General features: G+C 39.3%; 1 protein-coding gene across 1 annotated transcript; it reads left to right on the top strand.

The window, feature by feature from the left end:
* Positions 1 to 10,463: 10,463 nt before the first annotated feature.
* LOC145494291 (DELTA-actitoxin-Afr1e-like) lies at positions 10,464 to 14,618 on the top strand. Its single transcript, XM_081473731.1, has 5 exons — positions 10,464 to 10,535; positions 10,674 to 10,742; positions 11,714 to 11,807; positions 12,076 to 12,291; positions 14,158 to 14,618. Exons 1-5 carry the CDS (start codon positions 10,464 to 10,466, stop codon positions 14,493 to 14,495), a joined length of 789 nt encoding a protein of 262 aa, XP_081329857.1. The 3' UTR covers positions 14,496 to 14,618.
* Positions 14,619 to 24,297: the final 9,679 nt, after the last annotated feature.

Here is a 24,297-nt window from a genome sequence, read left to right as displayed (position 1 = left end):
AGTTTCAACCCCTTAGAGTAAATAGTCTTTTCAAAACTCTGAAATTAACTTATGGAGGGTGGCATCTACCCTTCCCCCCTAAACAGTTATGTGCGGCGCCAAAGCGCCTGGCTTTTTAGCCGTTTTGGTCTGAAATAGGGTATCGATTTTTAACATTTTGAAATAGAGTATGGTTTGTACGCCTTAGTCAGCTTTATGTGTAAGTCTTGGAAGAAGATATTTTTATCCTTGTTGATATTCGTCTTATGAAAGATGCGTTTTTATCAATCTTATTTGAGGGCCTTCTAAAATAATTACGCAAAAGGTTCCTGAGTAGAATTTGGTCTGAAATAGGTATCAATTACTAGGTTAAGCCAGAGATAGGGTAATTAAAATAGCATCTTTTAGTCTGAAACTGAAGGCAAATGTTTCAAGAAGCGGCTCACACTCCCCTAAGTAAATGTTTGTGGAGTATCCCCTGTCATTATTCAACGACTAATTGTTTACTTTCTTTTTATTTAGGTCGCTCTTTCCTGTTGTGAGCAGTCGGTACGTTCAGCGAATTTCTGTAATGTAAAGGTGAGTCGAGTGGTTTGCTCGGACGCTCGTGATTTCAATTACCTATTCTAGTTATGTCTGATGGAAAACTACCTGCAAGTTATTCGCTATTAATTTTTACCCGTGGTACTCCGCTGAGCGAACTGAAGCTCCGCTATAGCTTAACTTTAGGAGTCGATCTTGATTACTTTGTTAATGACGTTTTCAGGAAAACTTGATTTACCATCAAACCATGACTCCTTCTTTGTTGGAGACGCATGCGTCCTACATTGACAGTTCTCGTACAGTTACCGCTGATCAACTTACATTCAACGCAGGCTCAATAAGAAACGCCGCTCTTCTCAAAGTTTCTATGATTCCCGCCGGCGCCTGTAAGGATGACCGTAGAAATCACTGTTGCAAATGACGTCAGTATTGGACAAGGGCCCGACAGTGATATCAGATATGGTGTGTCAGACGGTACCAGATTTTTCGGGTTTCACACAACTGACAAGGGGAATTATGGCGATCATTCTCCATGTTATGGAATGGAAGGTGTGTCTGGCTCTACTTTGACTCCAACAAGATACGAACCGAATAAACCTAAGCCCAGCGACTCTTTCTACCCCGGTCAGTTTGTTTTCACTCTCAAGCTGGATGAACGCCGGGGCTCCTGCTACACAGCGCATGACGGAGTGGCGTCCATTAATCTATTATCAGCCAATGAAATACAGGATATGTCTGCCTTGAAATGGGTTTTTTTTTTTTGCGACTTTTGTGTACTTGCGAGGAAACTTGCGTGTCCGTTTGGCCACCCAACGCAATTATCTACCTCCTAAGTTCAACTTGCAGCTACTTGCGACCGCTTGCGAGTCCGTTTGGCTCGGGTTTTATGGTAAAAAATAGGACGATTGACAACTGTAAAAACAAGGTATTCCCTGACCAGTATTACCTGATCATATCATGGGCTCAAGCTTTAAGCTTATCTAGGTCACACGTTTTTTTTTTTAGTTGACCTATGACCGAGTGCTGGTTTTCGACTGGATGGCGAGCTCATGTCAGGTTAGCTGGTTGTAAACAGGGCCGGGTTGTTCGGAAGCGGGTTAACGCTAACCTAGGATTAAAAGTTAACCGAAGTATAGATTTTTCTTCAATACAAATGCTTTTCACTACTTTTGTTTTGTGTATTATAAGATTATTCAACTCAAAACAAAAGGCCAAACAACATACAGAAAACCTCACCACAACTTACAAACTGAAATCAAAATTTTCGCTTATCCTGGGTTAACATAATCGGGCTTTGAGCAACTTGGCCCGAAAGTTCCGCTTTTAGGCTTGGCTAAATTGGACTACGAGTAGTACTTCTTTCGCTTAGTCCGTCGAGCGAGACCGTAAATAAACCGCGAGGAGATATTGCCGCGTGAAATCCTGGGGGCGAGGTGCGAATTTATATTATGAATGATCATATATTAGAGCTGCGGAGATTTTTTCAGGCTTTAATTTCACAACTACTTGAGTTGTGTGCATAACTGCGGTGATCAATCATGCCTTCGTTTCTTTTTGGGTTAATTAATAAATTGATTTCACATGGCGTCATTCCCGTTTTCACCTTCCGTCCGCTAATACAGTGTCGGAAGCTCCAGCGGAAATAACCCCGAGGGCTTCCGGAGTGCTCATGGAATGCCCTTAGGAGTTTACGAGTTTTAATCGGAAAGCTCGAGAGCTTTACGGAGATTTCATGAAAACAAGTCCCCAAACGAGGAAGTAGGCATTCCACCGACTTGAGAGTGATTACATGATTCCAGGATGACATTTTATACCGCTCAGAGATCATCACTATTTTCTCTAAAGGCTTGTCATTCAAGTACACCATACTGGCGTATTTTTGTTTGGATGTCAATCACACATCTAGTTTAGTCTGTGCGCACACAGAAAAAATCTCTTTGGACATTCTCTAGCATTTATTATTTGGAGGCAAACCAAAAGGTGGTACTCTGAACGGTCTAAATTAAGATGGACAGCTCAAGAAATTAGCTTCGGCAAACACAACAATAATAGATTTTATTCAAGCCAAGCTGGACAATGACATACATCTTAATTTTTCCCTAAACGAGTACGGTAATCCCTACTTTTTTGAATCAGTAACTTAAAATAAAAATTAAAATTAAAAAAAAAAAAAAAAAGCCATGTAAATAAACGTTAAAAACTCTGGTTGATATATACTATTTTTTTGTTTTAAGCTTTCGAATTGACACCATTGAATATCACTAGATTCACTTTTTCTCTCTGAATAAAAATCAGCCTTTAGGTAAGTGTTCATAATGCGAATAGTATTTTTGTTCCCAACTAACAAAAATAAAGACAATACTGGAGTTGCTTGGGCCTCTTCTGATACTTAACTCGAGAATTTTGGGCTTAATATGATGAGGCACAGAATATTTTGTTCGATATGAGACAACTATTATCGTACTTGGTGACAGCCATCGAAGAGTAATTTGTCAGACGCGAGCGACCTATTTTCAGTCCAAAATTAAAAGCTTGGATTCACAAAGTGTTTTATATTTCATGTTCCGATCTTTGAATTGTAACTCAATTTTCGTGAATATTTACTGTCTTCTCCAGTAGTGAGAAACGTTGCTCGACTTCATTGCCTTTCCTGTTAACAAGCATTTCATTTCAGGACAGTACAGTTTTCCCTCCCGCTGAATCCTGATTGGCCAATTCAAATTTCAGGCGCATCGGCTGTATGCAAGGTTGCCAAGGTTGGCCCGTCAGCTCAAAAGCGGTTCTCAACATGGCACCGTGTAGGCGTTCAATTTTATACAAAGGCATCCATCTAAATCTTCGGCAAAATGATGACCGAGATGAGGGGGGCTTTAGGTCAACATTCTCCTACAAAATAAGTACTTTATTTACACCGTTTTTTACAGTCTGAGATATTTCAATAGCTTTGGTCAACATTGAGCTGGTTAACTCAGAAATGGTGAAAATTCTACGAGAAAACGTTTAAGACCTCAAGTTCCAAGAAATCAAACGACAAAAGAGAACTCAGGTTAAAAAAATTCATATCAGACTGGCCAGAATTTTACTACAACAGCGTTATCTTGAAAAGAAAAGTTACTTCCGGTTTACCGGGGAACCGGAAAGCCGGAAAGAACTGTCGTGACAGTCTTACTCCGCGTCACGTATTTTGCGAAGCGAACCTCGGCCTCATGCAACAAACCTAGATCAGCTGGAATATTTCAGGTCTTTTTGTTCTGCGATTTTCTCGGCTACAGTGTGATGAGCAGTTTCGAAATGCACGTGAACTTTACATATGGTGAAGTGAACCAGCTCAGAGAGGAAGCAACTTCAATGCATCAACAGAGAACATAACTCGACATCGCCAGGACGAGATGTGTTCTCTGTTGATGCATTGGAATCTGTAAACTCTGCGAGTTCCTTGTGCGTTTAGTGATGCTAGCTGTTTATGTATATCTAGAAAACATGGCGTCCAGCACGCACCCAGTTCTACATTTAAAAGTCGTCATCGCCAGATGGTAGTGTAAATACAGTGTAAATAGCGGAGCGGAGCTCCAAAGCTTGGGGAATTTGATACTTAAGTTATCAATAGTAATAGAATAGTGCCAAAATAAAATTATAAGTATCTAATTGGCAGACGTTTCGGGCCTTGCCCCTCTTCAGTTCGAAGTGTTGAATGTGACACGTCATCGAAGAAATAAACAATTAGACACGCGACTCTAAGGGATAGGTGAAAGCGTGCGCGCGTCTAGCTGTTTAAGGACCTTCGAGCTAATTGTTTCTGCGCATCCTTACTGCGCTCGGAAATTCACACGCCACCTCATGCATCAAGTGCGCCAAGTAATAAATTGGGCAATGATAGGGCAGATGCCCATTGCTATAGCTTTGCCTGGATTAAACGATCTTGGAAATTCGGTGACCCCTATTTTTCTAATGATGTATCGTTTTCTCTACCGATTAAAATTTATCGATTAGAAGTTTGAATTTTTTGTAAAATGCACCATCGAATTCCGTCTTTTAGCTCTTCGTTTATCTGTGAAGCGGTTTCATATGTCTCTTGAAGGGTTAAGTTTTGTGAAAACGTTGTTAACATTTGGAATTATTTACGCAAGACCCACTTGTACAAAATATGACCAAGATCGTTGGCCTCCGTGGACTCACCTTCGATGTTTTTAAATATAAACCCCTGTAGCTCATGCTTTTTGCATTTCTCACACAAGTTACTCATTATCTGACTGCGGTAAAATCTTAACAAAAAACACGATCGACTGGAAGATTTTCGCGCGAAATTCCTTAAAAAATGAATTCCACGTTTAGTCCGTGCGGCCTAAAGGTGTCAAGGCGAAAAATTAGCGAATTCCGTCGAGGCGTCTGGCATTGTTTGTACCTCTGCTCTGTTTCCTCAATATAAAAAAATTCGACAACCGAGAAAAAAAAAATGGAAATTTGTCATAACAATAGAAATTTTAGGAAACGTAAGGTGAACCTGAAAAAGTTTTCACTTTCTAAATTAGAATGGTTTGGTTTTTGAAAGTAAAGTACACAGGTATAAAATTAAGCTTCCCGGTGCAATGGTGACAACAGTTTCTTTTAAAATAACTACTAACAAAATCAGGGAGAGCAACATATCGTCTATCAAGGAAATGAATTATTTCGTCAATATTATGTTGATTCAAAATAAAGTCGGTGTGTTCAGAAATATTTTGCGCCCTTTTGTTAACGGCAAACATCACCTTGGTTTGACATTCTGCGAGTTTAATTCAAAATACACTGAAATATATACTTTAAATAGTTTCTTGGAATGCATAGTGGTTATTTTAAATAAAACTAGTAAGTGATAACTTATTGTTTCGTGTAGAGAACATCTAATGATTAAGCATTAGACGAACACTCAAGCTTAAAGCTCAATTTTATGTTTTCCAAACGTTAGGATCAACAAATAAAAACAATTTAATACACCTTGATTGAAGTTATTTTTAAATTTATTATATTTTATTGTAACCATTGTTAGTTTGGAACTGGTTAACACCATTAAACAATGGACTGCAATTAAACACAATTTTGATAACATTTTACGTGTCAGGTCTAATCAACAGAATGCCTGGAGACAAAGAATAATTCCCTTAGCAACACATTACAAACTTGCCTAACCGACCTGATAAGGTAACCTTTTGTCCTCATTTGTTTAAAATCCTGGAGTCTTATCATAATTGTTGTGCTCAACATTAACCTTATAATTTGAATTTGGGTATGCAAAAACGTTTGTTAGGTACGGATACTCTTTAAAGTTGATTTAAAGTTCCTTAAATTTCTTTTTTATGACGAATTTTCAGTGTTTCTCGTTCGATGAAAATTTTTTTATTAAGTTGATTCTTAGAGGCCTACCCAAGACAATTGTAGTTGGGCATGCACTGATTCAAAGCTTCACAGGTGCAAACAAGTTCTAGCAATTGTGAAATGAGTTTCAATTGCACTTGTTTTTTTGTTTTTTTGTTGTTTTTTTTTTATCGAAATTACAGCTGTCAATTTCAAATTTATTTGTTTCAAGTTTACGACTTCTTAAAAGGAAGCAATGTTACAGATAACATTTAGTTCTCACAGAGAGCTAGGCTGTTAGGAAGGTTTCGGTCATCGTGGAAGACTGTCAGCAAAAGACGATACATCCAAAGAGAAGACTCAGCCCAGTAAATTTATTGTTAGCTTCTATTTGTTATCATGATCTTTGTCTGTGATTTCATGCACCCACCCCAGACAAGTTTAGGTAAAAATTTTCTTTGTGAAAGTCCTTCCCTATTGTTTCCTAGAATAATAAGGCCTAAAATATTTTAGTTCTTGAGTAAGGATTTCGAGCCAAAACCGCTAGCCGCAAATTCCTTCCAGAAACTAAAGAAATTAATTCAAGAGAGCCTGTCGCGGAATTTAAATCCACCGCCGTTTTACCTTATGTCCAAGGAGTTTCGGAGTCTCTCCGCCGCTGCCTAGAACAGCAAGGCACTCGCACCGTCTTTAATTCCAACACGACACTTCGGTCACACTTAGTGCGACCAAAGGACACCGTCAACTCGGCTAAGCAACATGGTGTTGTCTATAGGATTCCCTGTGAGTGCGGCAAAGTCTACATCGGGGAAACAGGGGGATCTATGCAGGAGAGGATCAGAGAACACGACAGGGCTATACGACTCACCCGTACCCAAACCTCCGCCGTTTCTGAACACACCCACGAGACCGGCCACTATCCTATCTGCAATGAGGTCAAGTTTATTGATCGCGATCCTCACTGGTACACACGTAGGGTCAAGGAAGCTATTCACATAAGACTTCACCCTAATAACATCAACAGGGATAGTGGAATTGAGATTCCTGAAGCATGGATACCCACGATCAAGAAACACAACAACAGGAGAACGGTACAACAGCGGACCACTGAGGGAACAGCTACTTGCCAGAACAATGGAACAATAGGAGGATCGAAATGCACCAATTACAGCCGACCTTTGTGATATAAATGATACCGTGCAATCAGTCCACCTTATCGCCTGAAGAAGACTAGCAGTAAGCAGTCGAAACGTCGCGATCTACATCTCAAGTGACTACATCGTGAGACAAACGATAATACACTTTATTATTGTATCTACTACGATGAATAACAACAACCTTTTCCTCGAAATTAATTCAGTGTTTCTAAGTGAAGTTTTCTCAAGCACAGAGCAAACAAAAGAATGCATACAAATTTAACTTTATTCAAACTTATAAAATTTTTAAGAACAAGGTTAAGTAACAGAGCGCGAACTAGCGATTGCGCTAATCACAAACCGACCACTTTGAATAGTTTAGAACAATTGCATTTCATCGTCTATGGCAAATTCCCTTTGCTTTAATTAGCTCGTGGAGATAAACTGATTGTGCAGTAAAAGTTGTCTGAACTCTGCAAGTGGCCAGAAGTAAAAGAGTTCATTTCAGTGCCATTGTCATTTTCAGTTTTAGAACCAGTCACGTGCAGCAAAGAAGAGAGAAGGCAAGGATCGCCAAACATTCTAACATGAAGACTACAAAATAGCGTAGTCATCAATGTTTCTCTAATAGGCATTGCCTATAGTGGAACCCCGTTGATAGGGTCACCAACAGGCCATGAAAATATGGTCGTATTAACAGGGTACGGCCAAATTAAGTTTCATGGTTGGTCTAAACCGAGCGAAGTCTTAACAAATGTACTACAATTGCGCTTCTAGACAACAGTCCTTTTATAAGCATACGGAATGCAGATATACTTTTTAAAAATCGAAACTTCACTCACTACATGTAATATTAACATTGGAAAGGTGAACATAACTGGCTTTAATTGCCGTATAAACTGGATAAAATTATGAACGATTATACAGGTTGGGATTTCAGGATGTGGCTTTTCGTCTTATTAACGTCGTGGCCGCATTAATGGGGTTTTGTTATTAGAAAATGTATGGGCGTTTCGCTGGAAGAAAAAAAGTGGCCATAATAACGACGTAACTGTGTTAACGCGGTGATCGTAAGGCGGGTGTAAACAATGTGTGAATGTCTGGGCTGGCCTTGTCCAGCCACATTTATTCTTTTGCTTTTCGAGACACCAATCTTGCCACTTTGTGTCCTTGCGCTCCGAAACACGTGATGTGGCCACGCGTGTTTCGGGGCGCAAGTGAGTTCAAAGTACGGAACTTGATATAGTGAACTGGGGTCATTTTGCAATTTATGTGCGTTGGCTGTTGGGCTGACGTTACATATCTTCGCTACACAGTGCTGACGAGCCCCAAGAAGGGCGAAACAGCTGTCCACTGTTGCGATCCTTCTTTATCGGTTCTTGTCATGTTGGTGTCTCGAAACATTTTTGACGAGGTATCAGTCTTGCAGTCTATTGTTTGTCTTCATACATTTTTTTGGCTGATCAGATCTCCTGTAGATCCTACGTTGGCAGCGTTTATCGTATGCAGTTTCTGGTTTCTCAAAGAATAGAGTTGACGAGGTTACGTAATTAACAATGAGCGATTACATAACACGACGTGAAAAAAACTAATCTGCATTTAATCTGCACGGAAAAAGTACGCAAAAATGAACTAATAAATGCAGAAACTAAACCGAACGCGGCTAGAAATGTTTTGATTTGATAGAAACAAAGGCAAAGCAAACAATAGGCGACGAAATAGAAAACAATTAACTCTCGTGGGTATAGCGGGGTTCCACGGTATATAGGAACCTGTTCAGAGCGATTTCACGTAAAGGCGTATCAGGTTACGCAGAGATAGATACATACACAGCGTGGAAAACAGTAAGTCAGTTTTTTGGTATTTTCTATATTAAAACTGCCTCTTTAACAATCATCAGTTTGTTTCCAACATAAACCGAAATCGTTGTTGAAACAACTTTCGGTAAGTTTGTTGAACTTCATGTCATTGGTAATGAATGTTCTGTGGTCTTATTATTGTTGTCTAGGATGAACATGGACCGCCTCAGTTTTATCTTCTCCTTGCTGCTAATCGTTTCCGCGGTTACTACTACCACCTTTGGATCTGTGATCAAACCAAACAACCCAAATGGAGAGGTAAAGAAAGAATTGACTGATGTTATTGCCATTGATCAAACTTTCTGATGTGAAGTTTATATGAAATAAATCATATATGAACTGCGGTTGTAGATGAAAGTGAAGACTGATCATCGCAGTAAATTTTCCAATTTAAGCAATTGGAAAGAAGAAGCCTGAAATAAAATAAGGGCTTCTACGGGATTCGAACCCGTGACCTCCGCGATACCGGTGCGATGCTCTACCAACTGAGCTATGAAGCCACACATTGGGAGCGAGGTCAATTTATTGAGTTCATATCTTCCCGTGAGGAGTGAAATGATGTGAAGTTTATATGAAATAAATCATATATGAACTGCGGTTGTAGATGAAAGTGAAGACTGATCATCGCAGTAAATTTTCCAATTTAAGCAATTGGAAAGAAGAAGCCTGAAATAAAATAAGGGCTTCTACGGGATTCGAACCCGTGACCTCCGCGATACCGGTGCGATGCTCTACCAACTGAGCTATGAAGCCACACATTGGGAGCGAGCTCAGTTGGTAGAGCATCGCACCGGTATCGCGGAGGTCACGGGTTCGAATCCCGTAGAAGCCCTGATTTTTTTCAGGCTTCTTCTTTCCAATTGCTTAAATTGGAAAATTTACTGCGATGATCAGTCTTCACTTTGATTAAACTTTCTGTTTGCAACCGTAAATGGCGTCTATCGTAAAATTGCTGTGACATTTGTGGTCCGGTTTACGCCAGGAATAAAATTCGATTTTTAACGCGAACATGAAAAATGGAAAAGCGCATGAAAATTAGCTTTTGCAACTCGAGGTGCCTTTTAGAATCCAATATTTATGCTGAGACCTAGCCTATCAACAGGCTTCCGGCGAGCGAGCGTCCCGCCCCGATCGCCTTGCTCTCCAGATTCTTCAGTTTTGCGCTCGCCCGCTCGCATTGCTCGTCGAATTTGTTTTTCTGTACTTGCCGGGAGCCTGTTTGTAAGCTAGCTGAGACCCTGCCATACCTAAACACTTTTGCAAGCAAGTCAAATTGAAACGGCCAAAATTTCATTGAAAAACGCCTTTGCATGTGTTAGACACTAAGAATTAGCCGCAGAAAATCCTTGGATATATTTCGCTCCACATGGGAACTAGAAGAACTGCCCGGCGGCCGCGAAAGCAAGATACATAATAACAACTTTTATTGGATATTTGTAGCTGTCCATTAGAAAAGAAGAATAAAGTAAACAAATACATTGTAAATATTAAATCAGAAAGTGAAAACTTGAATTCAGGTTACTAAAAATGATAATTGATTATAATAATGTTGGCATTAGTATTTATGACAACACCATTGATAAATATAATAATTGCAACAATAACAATAATTACGATGACGGTGATGATGTTGTTGCTGATGTTTTTTGTGCATTGTAAACTGATTCAACTATGTTGTCATGATAAGGTGAGAATTAACCATACAAGCCAGAGGACGGTTAAATTTTGGCATAAAACATTCCTAAATAACAATGTGTCAAGAGACCGTTTTGAAACATTGCTGATTGTTGTTGTAACATTTTAGCTTTTTTTTTTCTTTACAAAGCGGGAAGCTGAGGCATTGTTGGCAGATGCTGGTTTGACCGACTTCCCTGAAATGGTTCCCAATCGCCAGGTAAAAAGAAATTATTATTATTTTTTTTTTTCTGTAAAATCCAACTGAATAATAATAATAGTAACAACAACAATAATAATAATTGTAATAGTAATTTATATATATAAAAAAAGTAAAACATGTTTCCGTATCTAATCATGATATCATGGTTACTACAACTAATATTAATACTACTATCATCATCATAACATTAATTAACATATTCCATACAAATTGGTATATACAAGGTAAAAGTAAGTAAAAGAAATAAACTATTAAAACCTATTTCAACAGTGTTTACATAATGGCTCCCTGGGTTTCAACGTCAATATCGGTATATTACAAGGTAAAAGTAAATAAAAGAAATAAACTATTAAGACCTATTTCAACAGTGTTTACATAATGGTTCCCTCCTGGGTTTCAACGTCAATATCAATGTTCTTAAACTCACAAAAGGCTTTCCTTCTAGCTCTTGAACCTCTTTGGCAGATTAGTGCGGATCTTAGTAAAGCAAAGGATGTCCTTGCTCTTATCCAGGAGATTGTTTTAGCATAATGTTCTCCTTTCTTGATGGAGATCAGCTGCGCCAGTCTGGAATGGTATTGCAAGCACTCGTTTCCCATGCCGCCTGTTGACGTGAAAATAAGGGGAGTTAAAGTTCCTTGTTCGATATCCAAGACCCTCCGCGCATAAAGGCGCTTCTTCTCGTTCTCATGATTGCGGTATATCTGTTGGAACTCTAGGTCCCTATACGAATCAGCATTAGGGTGACAAACCCTAATGCTAATATAATAATAATAATAATAATAATAATAATAATAATAATACTGATAATAATACTTCATTTATATAGCGCACACATACATTTTTTTCCCCACGCCCTTTACAAAACTATCCCTAAAAACTACAATTTTACTCTAAGAAACTTAAAAACTAAACAAAAAACCCTCTCCCTTTGGGTTGTTTGGTTTGTTTTCCTTTTTCCTACATAGGAACTGGAGGCCCTTTTGGAGCGATCTCATAACACTGAAGTTAAACTGCCAAAGGACTTGGAAGACCAAGACAGCGAAAAGTCTAAGCGCAAAGGTAAATCATCTTTAGGAATCGGTCTTAGAAAAAAACAAAAACAAATCAAAAACAAACAAACAGAACATATCAAAACGTAAAGCATATACACAGAACATTACAGGAATTAAAACTTTACTAGTTGGTGCAACTCTAGTTGAGTTAGCCCTCTAAAGATGGCAAAGGTTTACCGCCACTCGTCAAAATCAGGAGCTGTTGGTATAGCAAGTAGATCTTTAGATCGGTGACTTCAGTGGTAAGGTTTTAAAAACATTTCGGTTGTGAGACTAACTTGCTTATTTCATTTCAGTTGCTGCAGGAACGGTTATTGAAGGTGCTCAGCTTACAATCAATCTGTTGAAAGACGTCTTAAATGTCCTCGCTAACGTGAAACGCAAATGCGCGATTGGCGTTGACAACGAAAGTGGACTTCCTTGGCAGCAAGGCTCTTTCTACTTCTATTCTGGCACTGCGGATGAAAACTTGCCTTATTCTGTGGATAACGGTGAGAAGTGAATCTAGCATTTAGGGAGGCTCGCTTAGGCCTTGCCACAAATATTTGGATATGTTTTTGGATATTTAGAATTTTCCTAGATTTCTAGAAACATTAAGATATTTAGAAAAGTTAGGCCAATTTAAAAATATTGATACCTATTTTGGCTTAGCGCTGTGTTTTCCTCGCTTTTCCATTGAAACAAGACTAAATTTTATGCCAGAAACAATACAGCTTAGCGATTTCCCAGTTGAAAAATGTTTTCCATATCACTAAAAGCGCTAAAGGAACAAATTTTAAAAATGGCGGAAGCTGGTAACATCGAAGCACCTGAATCTTCTTCTTTAACTCCTTCCACTTAAAGAGATTTTAGAAATTTCGGCCGGCCTAAGAGATTTAAAATCGGAATGTTTTTTTTTACGATAAAAAATAGATTTTTTAGAGGAGTTTTCAAGATATTTAGAAAATGTTTGATATTTAGAAGATTTTTTGAGAATTTCTGGGAAGATATTTAGTCGATTTTCTGCTTAGTTTTTGTTTCACTGAGAAGATATATCAAACACTCGAGACAGTGTTTCATCGGCTATCCAAACACCTCGAATTTCGTCAAAAATACTCCGCTGCGCGTCGTATTTTCGACTGTCTTCTCGGTGTTTGAATAACCCGATGAAACACTGTTTCTCGTGTTTGATATATTACTTGAACTTCAACACAATATGACCAGCAAGAACGTTTCACCTTGTTAAACATATACGTATATTTTTTTCTTAGAGGATTCTTGCGCAAACATCCTTCACCTTTTCGCGCCATGCTTAATGTGTGATGTAATTTTCTGTGATATCCCCATTTTTCAGAATTGGGGTCTCTTTAAAAGGGCCCAGATTCATAACTAAGAAAGAAATTAAGACGGATTCCGCTCAAAGTTCAAGCAATAAGTGCAAAATTTATTTACTAAAACTCTACCTATAGCACGGTAACTTTTTGAATACTATTTAAAACATCTCACTGTAATTCATTTCTCTAGATGACCCCGCGATTAAATCTTCAAACATTTTCGAGAAATTGAATGTCAAACCTCGTAAAAATGCTTAAAGCGCGTGTTATTGCGTTTTAAACTAACGCGAAACGTCCGTTTTAATTGAAATATGGATAATTAACTTCAAGTCCAGTTTTGTCTTGCGGGGTCAGCTTGAAAGCTAAGGTCTCGATAAGATCTTCCTACCTTTATTCAAAATATTACCATGCCATGAAGTGTTTTTGGTAACTTAATTTTTGCCATTATTGCTTGAATGTTCTGCGGAAATCATCTTGAAACCCTTGTCGGGAAAGCGCAGATCAAAAACAAATAACTCGGCACATAGTTTTTCGTTCAGGGGTCTTAATATTAATTTTCTATTTAAAAATGCGTTCAAAACTTCAAAAGGAAGACGCAACGTTTGACTTAAGAAAACATGTTTCGGACACTTCAGTATTCATAATTAGCTTTTTTTTGTTAACATCTTTACATTAGGGCTTACAAAGTTGCAAACGCCTTTGGAAAACATGTTTTCTAAATATTAAATTGAATTGTGTCGTGATTTTTAAATGTTTACTTTTTTTCTAATACTGCGAAATTTCAAATATTTTCAAATGTATAAGTACTGGAGCATCGATAAAGTTGGTACGTGTCTTGTGTGGCTTGCAGAAGGCGTAGGGTTATATTTTCTAGGGTGGTGGTTTATTTTCTTACAACTGATCTCAAAGATCAATTATTTGCCTCGGCCTTCGGTGTTGGCAAATAATCGATCTGCTTGCCACTCACAAATCGCGATATTTTGCGATAGCCGAGTTTAAAATGTGTAAATTGCTTGTCTGTTTCTTTTATTCTATTTTCCACAGCATGCGCTGTTGTTTACGGACCTCGCAAAACGTCTGGACCAGTCGCAACGGGAGCTGTCGGAGTCCTTGCCTACTACATTCCAAGCATCGACAAAACACTTGCTGTGATGTTCTCTGTTCCGTTTGATTATAACTTTTACCAGAACTGGTGGAATGCTAAGCTGTACCCTGGAAACCAAAGGGCCAACTATGATCAGTACTATGATTTGTATTATGATGCAAACCCCTTCAAAGCAAATGGTTGGCATGACAGATCCCTCGGTTCTGGTCTGAAATTTCGCGACTCTATGTCCAATTCTGGTAAAGCTACCTTGGAAATTCATGTTCTTAAAAAATGAGCAACTGGCATGTAAACTAAGAATGCGTGCACAACTTAATCGCATGACCGATTTTTTTTTTTTTTCCTGTGGTGCTTAGTATTGAAGATTTGAAATGAAAAATAAACGAGTGGGAAAAAGAAACTGTTTTATTGTTTTTCATAAGTTGACCTACACTAAGGAGCTCAATGAGCTAGTCAGGAGAATTCCTCTTAAAGGGCTGATGGCCTCCTCCTTTTAACATGTCAACCCTGTTTGCTACGTAAAGTATTATGGTAGGTGGATTTTTACGAAAAATGCGAAAAATCTCTGTTTGGCTGTTCAAATTGAGAAGACTGAGATAAATATTTTGCGAAAAGAATTGAATGGGGGAAAACGCTTTTTTCACTTTTTGAGTTAAAGCAAAAACTATCTTTGAATATCATTAACCCCTTACAGCGCGTCGACACCTCTAATTAAAATTCACCGCCAGTTGTCACATATAATGCGAATCCTCCGTAGGAAAAAGATGGCGACTGCTAAATTTACCCATAGTTCTTAGCGCACGAAAATGTTGACAAAGCTCATAAAAACGTACAGAAACATTATAAAATCTTCAAGCATAGGCTACTTAATATCCTTCGTACAGAGACAAATATTGTAAAAATTTGGCTTTCTTTGTGCCCTTAAGGCTGTGTTAGGTTCGCAGGGCATTGTGGTAAAATGTACAGCCGCCATCTTTTTTCCTACGGTGGATTGCGGTGTGGTATTTCATTTGTGCACGCGAAATGTTCTCAATCTGGTTGTTTCATCACAAGTTGGCTTTCGTTCTTGTCAAATTTTCTTTATGTCAGGATGAAAAATTCTTGCCCATTTTCGTCTTCGAGGAAGCTGAAGAGACGAAAATCTGGTGGAACCCACAGGTTCAGCGTCGAACAAGATCTTTGGCTCCGAGCGACCGTACTGTAACCAAGAAGAACGGTTGAAGGAACTCGAGGACACTAGTCTTGCCAATGAAGCTAAAGGACAAAGTACAACAAGTGCTAGCGGCACGAAATTGTTTTAGAACGGACGCGATTCCGAAACTTCCACAACGATAGAGTAGAGCGCAGATGTAGATGTAGACAATGTAGACCTCGAGATTTCCTCTTTTTCATGCTTTTTGGCTTCACGAGGCATGGTTTCAAAAAATGTCTGGAGAACGAAGGAGCCTAAACTTAAGCAACATAATACCAATGCCGCCGACGAAATCTTTTAAGTAAAAGTAATCACGGCAGTTTAACTTTTAGTAGGTCGCTTCTCGGACGATTTCACTGCGACGGGTTTCCGCACCAGAATATTAGTCGTCTGTTTATTTCAAGTTGTCATAACTCATTGTTGTGGTAAACTGACCCATGTCGACATCTGTCAGTGCGGAGGGGATTTTTAACACCTATTCATATCAATCTCATAAAAGGTTTTTCGTATTTTTCTCGATGAAATAAAACTGCATGTAAGGATGAACATTTTTAGTTCGTTTACGCGCGTCTTCCGATGGAATTGGCTGAAAATCGGCAGGTATGTTCTAGGATACCTCCTTCGAAAAAGGGTGTCGGGCTTTGTGTAATTTCGCTTCCGTTTCAAAGTTATGCCTCTTAAGTAGAAGGAAACGTCCGCATTGAAAATATCAAAGTTTAGGAGGGTGTAGGAAAAAAACCAAACCACATCTGGAAAATCGCAGACACATTTTGGAGGGTGATGTGTGAGAAAACATTTCCGATGTAAATCGCGCCGCTCCGATCATTCACGCGCGGAAGCGAACCAGTTTAAGCGAAGCAATGTTTCTGGGTATTTCTTTTAATGTCACTGCGACAAAAACTTTTTAGAAAATTTCAAAGATACGATTTTATACCATAACTATTAAGCTTTCAGAAAATGTATAGGTTGATGGAGTTTTCTTTCATTCAAGCGCCAGCGTAAGAGCGCGATTTCCAAACACTATCAATCCACCTACCATGATACCTTAATTTCCATATCATGTGTTAGGTATAATATTTTGGTTTGATTTTGTTTCTTTTGCCAAAGTTCTTTAATTTCCTTTCTTCTCTCTAATTCTTTTAACTCTCGGAGGTAATACTCTTTACCCTCGGACGTACAAGGCGGAGGAGGAGGGGGGGGGGGGGGGCTGGCATCAACCCCCCCCCCCTTGTAAGGCTTTACCAAAGTTTTGAAAACACAATTTACTCTAAAGGGCTGAAACGTTCAGTAGCTGTTCCTTCATTCACTACAGAAATTTTGATGTGTCAATTGTGTGTCCATCATTTTTGGGCGGGGAAATGTAAAAGGAACAGGGATGCTCGTCGTACCTTTTGGGAGTTAAAAGAGCAGTTTTGGTATTTCTTAGGGTGTTTGGCCTTAAAAGGTCCAGAGTGAAAGCTTTTGCGGCACCTTTTAGGGAATTGAGCCGAAAAACGTCGGTGTCAGTTATGTGTTTTAGAATTGGTACCTCTTAGGGGTGAAATAATTTCAAGCAGGATCCTGAAACCCCTTAGGCGTTCTTTTTGAAATTTCTGTAGCCAGCGAACAGGCTCCCGGTCAGGCCGAACGAAACGAGGGAGCCTGTAGACATTCTATTGATGCCGCCGTTTTATGATACCAGCTCCTGGTATCATGATATAATTGGTTAAATCGCTGGTTGTTGACATCTCTGAGATGAATATTTGACAGATCTTTGTAAAATTATACGACTCCAACGGTTCCTTACAATAGTGCGTTTGCCGTTCTCTTTTAAGTTTCGGTCTCTCGACCTCTCGTTATTTCACAAGTGATTTTGAAGGATGAGGAGGAATTTTAAGTAAAAGCTAGTGGAGTGGAGCCGTTTGGCGAAACGACTTCGGTGGTGTAGGCGAAACGACTTCGACACAAGCGAATCGACTTCTAGGCGAAACGACCGGTTACTGGTCAAAGGCATGGTTTCCGGACTTTCCACTGTTATCGGCACGTCGCTTCGTAGAGTTTGACACCTCTATCATGCGCTTATAATTAGCTTAGCCTCATTTCAGTTTTGGAAAATATGTTTTAAGCTCTCTAAGTATTGGCTCTAGAGGGACAAAGATAAGTTTGAAATATTCCGTGAACATGTTGCTTACTTGCACTCTATATTATGACGCCCGGCCCGGCTGTTTGATTAGGTCGATTAGAACTGTTTCCAAGTACTGAAACTGTAGCTTCTCGACAGGTCTAATTGCCTCATTGGCTGAATTGTCACAGGCTAATCACCAAGGGCGGATAGGCACATCAAAAAGAAAGTCTACAGGCTCCCCTGTCCCCGCCCCGATCGCTTTGCTCGCCGAGCTTTTTTTTTCGTCCTCGCCGGGAGCCTGTTCGCAGGCTAAAATTTCCGACGAACAGCCCCGTCTTTTTTATATGGGAGTCTCCCACCCAGGCTTTGATCCTTTGATTGCGAGGTCAATTTTAATTACATCCAGGAGCCATAATCGGGGACGGAGACCGTAAGCGCGCGCTATTTCTAGTATTGGGGCTGTCTCTATGATATGGGACAATTTTACTAGTTTTAGAACAAATTACGCCATCATGTGCGACACACGCGTGTACAATGCTACGAGGATTTTTGCGGATGTAGCGCTGGGAGATGGTGTCCGAAATTCCCGAAATGCTTGATACTTTTGGCCCACAAATCAATACGTTCATGTCTGTTGAATTTTTGCCTCAGTATTTTCGTCGTAAGCTGCTCCAGTTTGAGTAAAGTAAGACAGTGTCGAATTTAGTTATGTCCCACTCAAAAAGTTGTGTTCCGCTGCTTCTTTTACAAAAGCTCCACATTACTCCATTCTAAGTTTCACATATGTTGAAGATTAACAGCTTGTCCATAAGACAGCAAAAAACCAGTTGGATATATTTGGATATAGCACCGTTTCAGGACTTCAAAGTTTCTCTCCTCTTGCCACACGCTTGCGAGGATTTCGCCAGAGTCTATCGCGTCTATCTCTAGTTTTGAAATATGTTTAAGGTTGATAAATGTTTGAGAACATATTAAAAGCTTAGCTCAAAATATGCGAATACAGCAGAAATAATCAGCAAAGTTACGATGACGCTTTCTTTAATCAACTCGAATAACGATTTCGATTTCGTTGGTTGAGTTATCAAAACTCCTTGTCTATTTTATTTTGGCAGTGTAAAATTTCACTAGGTTGTAAAAGAAATGCACATAATGTTAGGAGCCTTTTGGCGTCGGTGAAAATTGTTGCAACTTCTCAGCACAAAAGACAACGAAAGAAATCTTTGTCAAGATTTGTTGACAATTGAAAACACCGACTCGGATTTGGAAGTACACGAGCTGCACTATGCAAATTAGCTACTTATGTACGCGTCTGACTTTCCTTTCAAAAACTTTTGCAAACTCGCCATACAAACAGAACAATAAGAAACTATCAAAAACAGGGTTTGGTTATGATTAAGCATTGTTTGGGAAACTCACAAATTAACTCGATACCAGAGTAAAGTGTTTTCTTGCATGACTTTTCTTTCCAGAACCAAACGCAAAATCTTACTCGTACAACTAGCGCGAGCAGATATTGTTCATTCGCAGCGCGAAATTGAAGTCATGCTTTCGACCCTGAAAAACTCACCTTTTTCATTAGCTCAGAGCATAAAAATACATCTAAGAGCCCTGGTTCTTATTCCCTGCCTTATTTCCTGCCATCGCTGTGATAAATCTGCAGGAGAATCTCGCAACTCTCACCATTCAGTTGATCACACAACGTGACAACACCCACGCGAGAGCCCTCGACATGTGCGTGGATCCGCGCAGATATATGACGTCAGGATGGCGCAATTTGTTCTAAAAATAAAAAAAAATTGACCGGTATCATAGGTGCGCGCGGATCCTAAGACTTACGGTCTCCGTCCCCGATTATGGCTCCTGTTACATCCTGATATTAACGATAAACACAGACAAACAGCAAACAAATGTTTCTTTTCCTTTAGCGATGGTTAGCGAAGGGCAAACACAGCGAAATAACCAGTACGCTGGACAAAACTGTTCTGGATCGACGTTTTGCCGCAAAAAAATTGAAACAAACATAGTGACACACACAAAAAAAATTGAGATTGTCTTAAACTTTACTAAATTCCACACATGGAAACTTATTTTTATATGGATCACGCAAGAAAGGCTTGCGTTACACCTTGTCCAAATTTGGTAACTGAGTCACAAAAGTATTGAAAATCACGTGATTTCTGACAAAAATGAGTCATATTTGGAGTGTTGTTTTGCGAAGAAACTCTTTATGTGCCGGTGGATCTTTTTGTCACGATTTTGACAAGAAAGCATGAGAAAGACTCTTAAAACTTATTTGGCCACTGAAATACAATATGATCTTAGAACTCTGAAACTGTTCTTGCCACTAGATCGGTCTTGCGCCTGTTTTGACGATGGCTGTCTTTTATTGCGCTTCGTACAAGCCACAATTTGCTCAAAATTATGCCGTGTTAAGGCGTTGTCAGCCAATAACAATAGGCACTGCTATTTGAGCTTTTAGAAATGTTTACGGGCTTGTTTCTGGGCCCATCTACCAGTAGCTTGCCATTTTTTCGGATTTTCCTGCATAACAGCTTGAAATAACTTTGTTGGGTTGCTTTGTGGCCCTTCAGTAATAGCATCGCAAAGTGAATCTTTGATTCTCTATACCGCTGATGTATCACCGGGTTATAGTGCTGTTTAAATGGATTATCGCTCCTTCCTCATGCCATCTCGTTGAATTCATGAAAATATCCACAAACACGCAACGATATTCTTCGCACAACAACACTAGTCTAACACTACGATGTCGATGTAAACCATAACAATTTTTATCTTAGAAATCGCGCAGTTTTCCATACTTTTGCGATTCAGTCCGCAAATTTAGATACGCTTTAACCCAAACCTTCCTTGCGTGATCTATATGAAAATAATTTTCCATGTGTGGAATTTAATAAGGTTTAAGACAACCAAAAAATTATTTGCATCGCTTTGCTTGTTTTAATTTTTTATTGTAAAACGGCGATCCAGAACAGTTTTGTGCAGCGTACTAGGTTATTTACCGTCTACACGGATAAAACGGTTCGTCATCTGTTTGCGCAAATGGTAAGCAAAAATCCCCTAATTTTGAATTCCGTACGTATTGGGTATTTACAGGAGCCATAATCGGGGACGGAGACCGTAAGCGCTCGCCATTTCTAGTATTGGGGTTGTCCCTATGATATGGGACAATAATTCTATTTTTAGAACAAATTGCGCCATCGCCTGCGGCACACGCGCGTACATGCTGCGGGAATTTTTGCGGATGTCGCGCGGGGGAAATGGCGTCCGAAATTCCCGAAATTTTTCATGTTTTTGGCCCACAACTCAACGCGTTTACGTCCGTTGAAATTTTGCTCAAGTATTTTCGTCGTAAGCTGCTCCAGTTTGAGTGAAGTAAGACAGTGTCGAATTTAGGTATGTTCCGCTGTAAGCTTATATATATCGCTGACCTAGTTGTGTTCCGACGGATGCTTCTTTTACATGAGCTGTATATTATTCCACTTTAAATTTCACATATGTTGAAGGTTAACCGCTTTTCCATTACACAGCAAAAAACTAGGTGGATATATTTAGATATAGCAGAGCTTCAGGACTTCATAGTTTCCTAGTTCCTCTTGCCACACGCTTGCGAGGAATTTGTCAGTCTATCGCGACCGAAAAGTAAAACAAAATAATTGCTAGTTTGAGTTTCGCTTGAATTGTAAGCAACGCTTGATGTTTCATCAAGGCCCAATAACTTTACGTCCGTAGATACTGCTCAGTTTTATTCGTGTAAAAATCCAGTAAATTCTCTGTTCTCGATGAATGAGAGCGCCCGCCGATGCGTGTTTTGCACAGTCAGTAAACATGACAAATTGTACTTCCGCCGCACTTTCGTGTGAAAGCGTACATCGAACTCAAACAATAACTCTACAGTTTTTAAATATGTTTAAGATTGATAAATGTTTGAGAACATATTAAAAGCTAAGCTGAAAATGTGTGAATAAAGCAGAAATAATCAGCAAAGTTACGATGACGCTTTCTTTAATCAACTTGGAATAACGATTGCGATTTGGTTGATCGAGTTATCGAAACTCCTTGTCTATTTTCATTTTCGCAGTGTAAAACTTCACCATGCTTATGTTAAAGAAACAAGCCTTTTTGCGTTCGTGAAATTTGTTACAGCATCTCAGCACAAAAGATAACGAAAGAAATCTTTGTCAAGATTTGTTGACAATTGAAAACACCGACTTGGACTTGAAAGTGCACGAGCTGCACTATGCAAATGAGCTAATTGTACGCGTCAGACTTTCCTTTCGGTCAAAAACTTTTGCAAACTCACCAAACAAGCGGAAACAATAAACCATCAAAACAGGTTTTTGTTATGACGAACCATTGTCTGAGAAGCTCACAAATTAACTCGATACCAGAGTAGAGAGTTTTCTTGCTATATTCTTAAGCCAGAAAAAACGCAAAAACATACGCGTAAGCTTACAACTAGCGTGAGCAGATCTTATTATTCATTCCCAGCGCGAGATTGAAGTCTTGTTTTCGACCCTGAAAAACCCACCCTTTCCGTTAGCTCAGAGCATAAAACTACATATAAGTGCCCTGGTTCGTATTCCCTGCCTTATTCCCTGCCATCGCTGTGAAAAATACGCAAGAGAATCTCTCAACTCTCACCATTTGATCACGCAACGTGACAACATCCACGCGAGAGCCCCCGACATGTGCGTGAATCCGCGCGGATATATGACGTCAGGATGGCGCAATTTGTTCTAAAAATAGAAAAATTGTCCCATATCGTAGGTGCGCGCGAATCCCGAGACTTACGGTCTCCGTCCCCGATTATGGCTCCTGGTATTTACCATTAACTCGGCAAGTCTTAATTTACCAAGAGAGTCTAGACTAGTTCGACCTGCTCATCACAATTCCACAACTTGTAAATGGTAAGCACATTTTTCATTCGGACATTTCGTTTGGAAATTTTGAACTAGTAACTTTCGAAATGTTTTGCTTATTTGGAAAATTTTCCGGTCGGTAGAGCCAAATTTGTGTTACGTACCACTTACATTCTGACCGAAATTTTCGGAAGTTTTTGTTAAATGGTATACAATCATAATTAGACTGTATTGATATAAAATCAATTAGCATTTTTTGAATCAATTTTTGCGGAATAAATATGAAATAAAATCGTTTTAATTTAGCAAGAGATTAAACACAATATGAATCAAGCTGTTTGCACGCTGCTCTCTAGTGTGTGTACTTTAGCTTATTGTAAACATTTTGCTCGAGAATAAATTGAGCAAGTTTATTATTCCTTTTCTTTGTTTCCTGACTCTATTGCGATCTACTGGCAATCGGGTTTTTGGTTGGCTCTTTAAGAATCAAGCGGAATCAGGCAATTTTTGCCCTTCAGTTCGATCCTGAACCTGGTTCTATTGCTCGGCGTGGTAAGTCAATTAAGATGAAGACAGTCATAAGACAACTGCAATTGGTCTTAAAAGTTGTACATTATCAAATACAATCTGGTGCTAATTATAAACACAGTTATCTAAAAAAACATTGCGAACACATGATATGGTTTTGATTTAGGAATCAGTAGGCTAAAGGGATTAAGGTTACTTCCCACCTTCGCAGGTGCCCTTCGGGAAAAAAATCGTGCGCACGCCAGTTTCAATAAAACCCCAACAAACTATATATCATAAGAAACCTTAATAAATGTACTTTACGAAAAAAATACAATTTCAGCAATGTTTTCTTTTAGGAAATGTCAGGAGGCGGTAAGGCCTTAAACGACCGAGGCTTCTTCTATTGAATTTATCGGGTATCGGAGTCCGCAGTGCGAGCAAAATGGCTGCACAGTCTTATTCACAAGGCATCAATCAACGAAAGTGTGTCGGGCTTTTTCCATATTCTGATTAGTTGTCTAGATATCCACTTCTAAAGTTGGAGTAGCTAAAAATATGCGAGACTTGTTGCGTAAATGGACGCCACGGGAAAAATGTGTTAAATATCAAAATTTCCCGACACACTTTGGTTTGTCATTATCTCTGGAATGTTCTGGCAAAATTTCAAGAAAATCCGTCAAATCTACATACCCTATAAATTCGCTCAAAGTGGATGTATTCCTCCAAAAATCAAATGCGAGATTTTAGCTTGTAAAGGTTCGTAAACAACTTGCGCCACGCCCGGAGATTATCCCGCCTGATAAAACCGAAAACCAATGGAACAACAGGACCTCCTAGTGCCTATGACAATAGATCAAGATTTCCCGGGAAAAGCATCGCATTGCAACATGTTTTTTTTATCTCGCTCAGTGGAGTTCAATTTAGGACGGCGACGTAATATAATGGGCAAAGACGCCGAAGGCAAAGGCAAAGGCAAAACCCGCGTTAAAAAGGTTAAAGGCGGAAAATGTGCCGCTGAAAACCAAGACGTTAAGGAATCGACGGACAGCTTAAGAAATACCCTTATTGCTGAAATGAGTTCCCTTGGGTAGGTTTCATTTTCTTTATCACTTCCGCCAGATTCCAACGAAGAATCTTGTTCGCAGCCTGCACTGACGTTAACTTTGATTTTTAAGCTACTTGCTCCAAGGATATTCGAACGCTACGGATCTTCTGCAGACGCCGAGATTGTCGAAGGCGTCTGGCCAAACCAAGAGCCTTTGTCGCTTTCAGCTAGGTTTTTTTTTTCTTTCCTTGATAATATGGAGGTTTTTCTTTCTTCTTTGAGCCGGGTTTTTTCGTTTTCTTTACCCAAGGCCTTTTTTCTTCTTTTGATTTTTCCATAGGAGTTAGC

This window comes from Orbicella franksi, chromosome 8 (genome assembly GCF_964199315.1).
Source record: "Orbicella franksi chromosome 8, jaOrbFran1.1, whole genome shotgun sequence".
Classification (NCBI taxonomy): Eukaryota; Metazoa; Cnidaria; class Anthozoa; order Scleractinia; family Merulinidae; genus Orbicella; species Orbicella franksi.
Note: the sequence above shows the minus strand (reverse complement) of the source record. Positions and strands in the feature narration are given on the sequence as shown.

Coding starts and splice junctions, on each gene's coding strand:
- LOC145494291 (XM_081473731.1), top strand. CDS start 10,464: ATGACGGTGATGATGTTGTTGCTGATGTTTTTTGTGCATTGTAAACTG. Junction 10,743..11,713: donor AAATGGTTCCCAATCGCCAG/GTAAAAAGAAAT, acceptor TTTCCTACATAG/GAACTGGAGGCCCTTTTGGA. Junction 12,292..14,157: donor GCCTTATTCTGTGGATAACG/GTGAGAAGTGAA, acceptor TATTTTCCACAG/CATGCGCTGTTGTTTACGGA.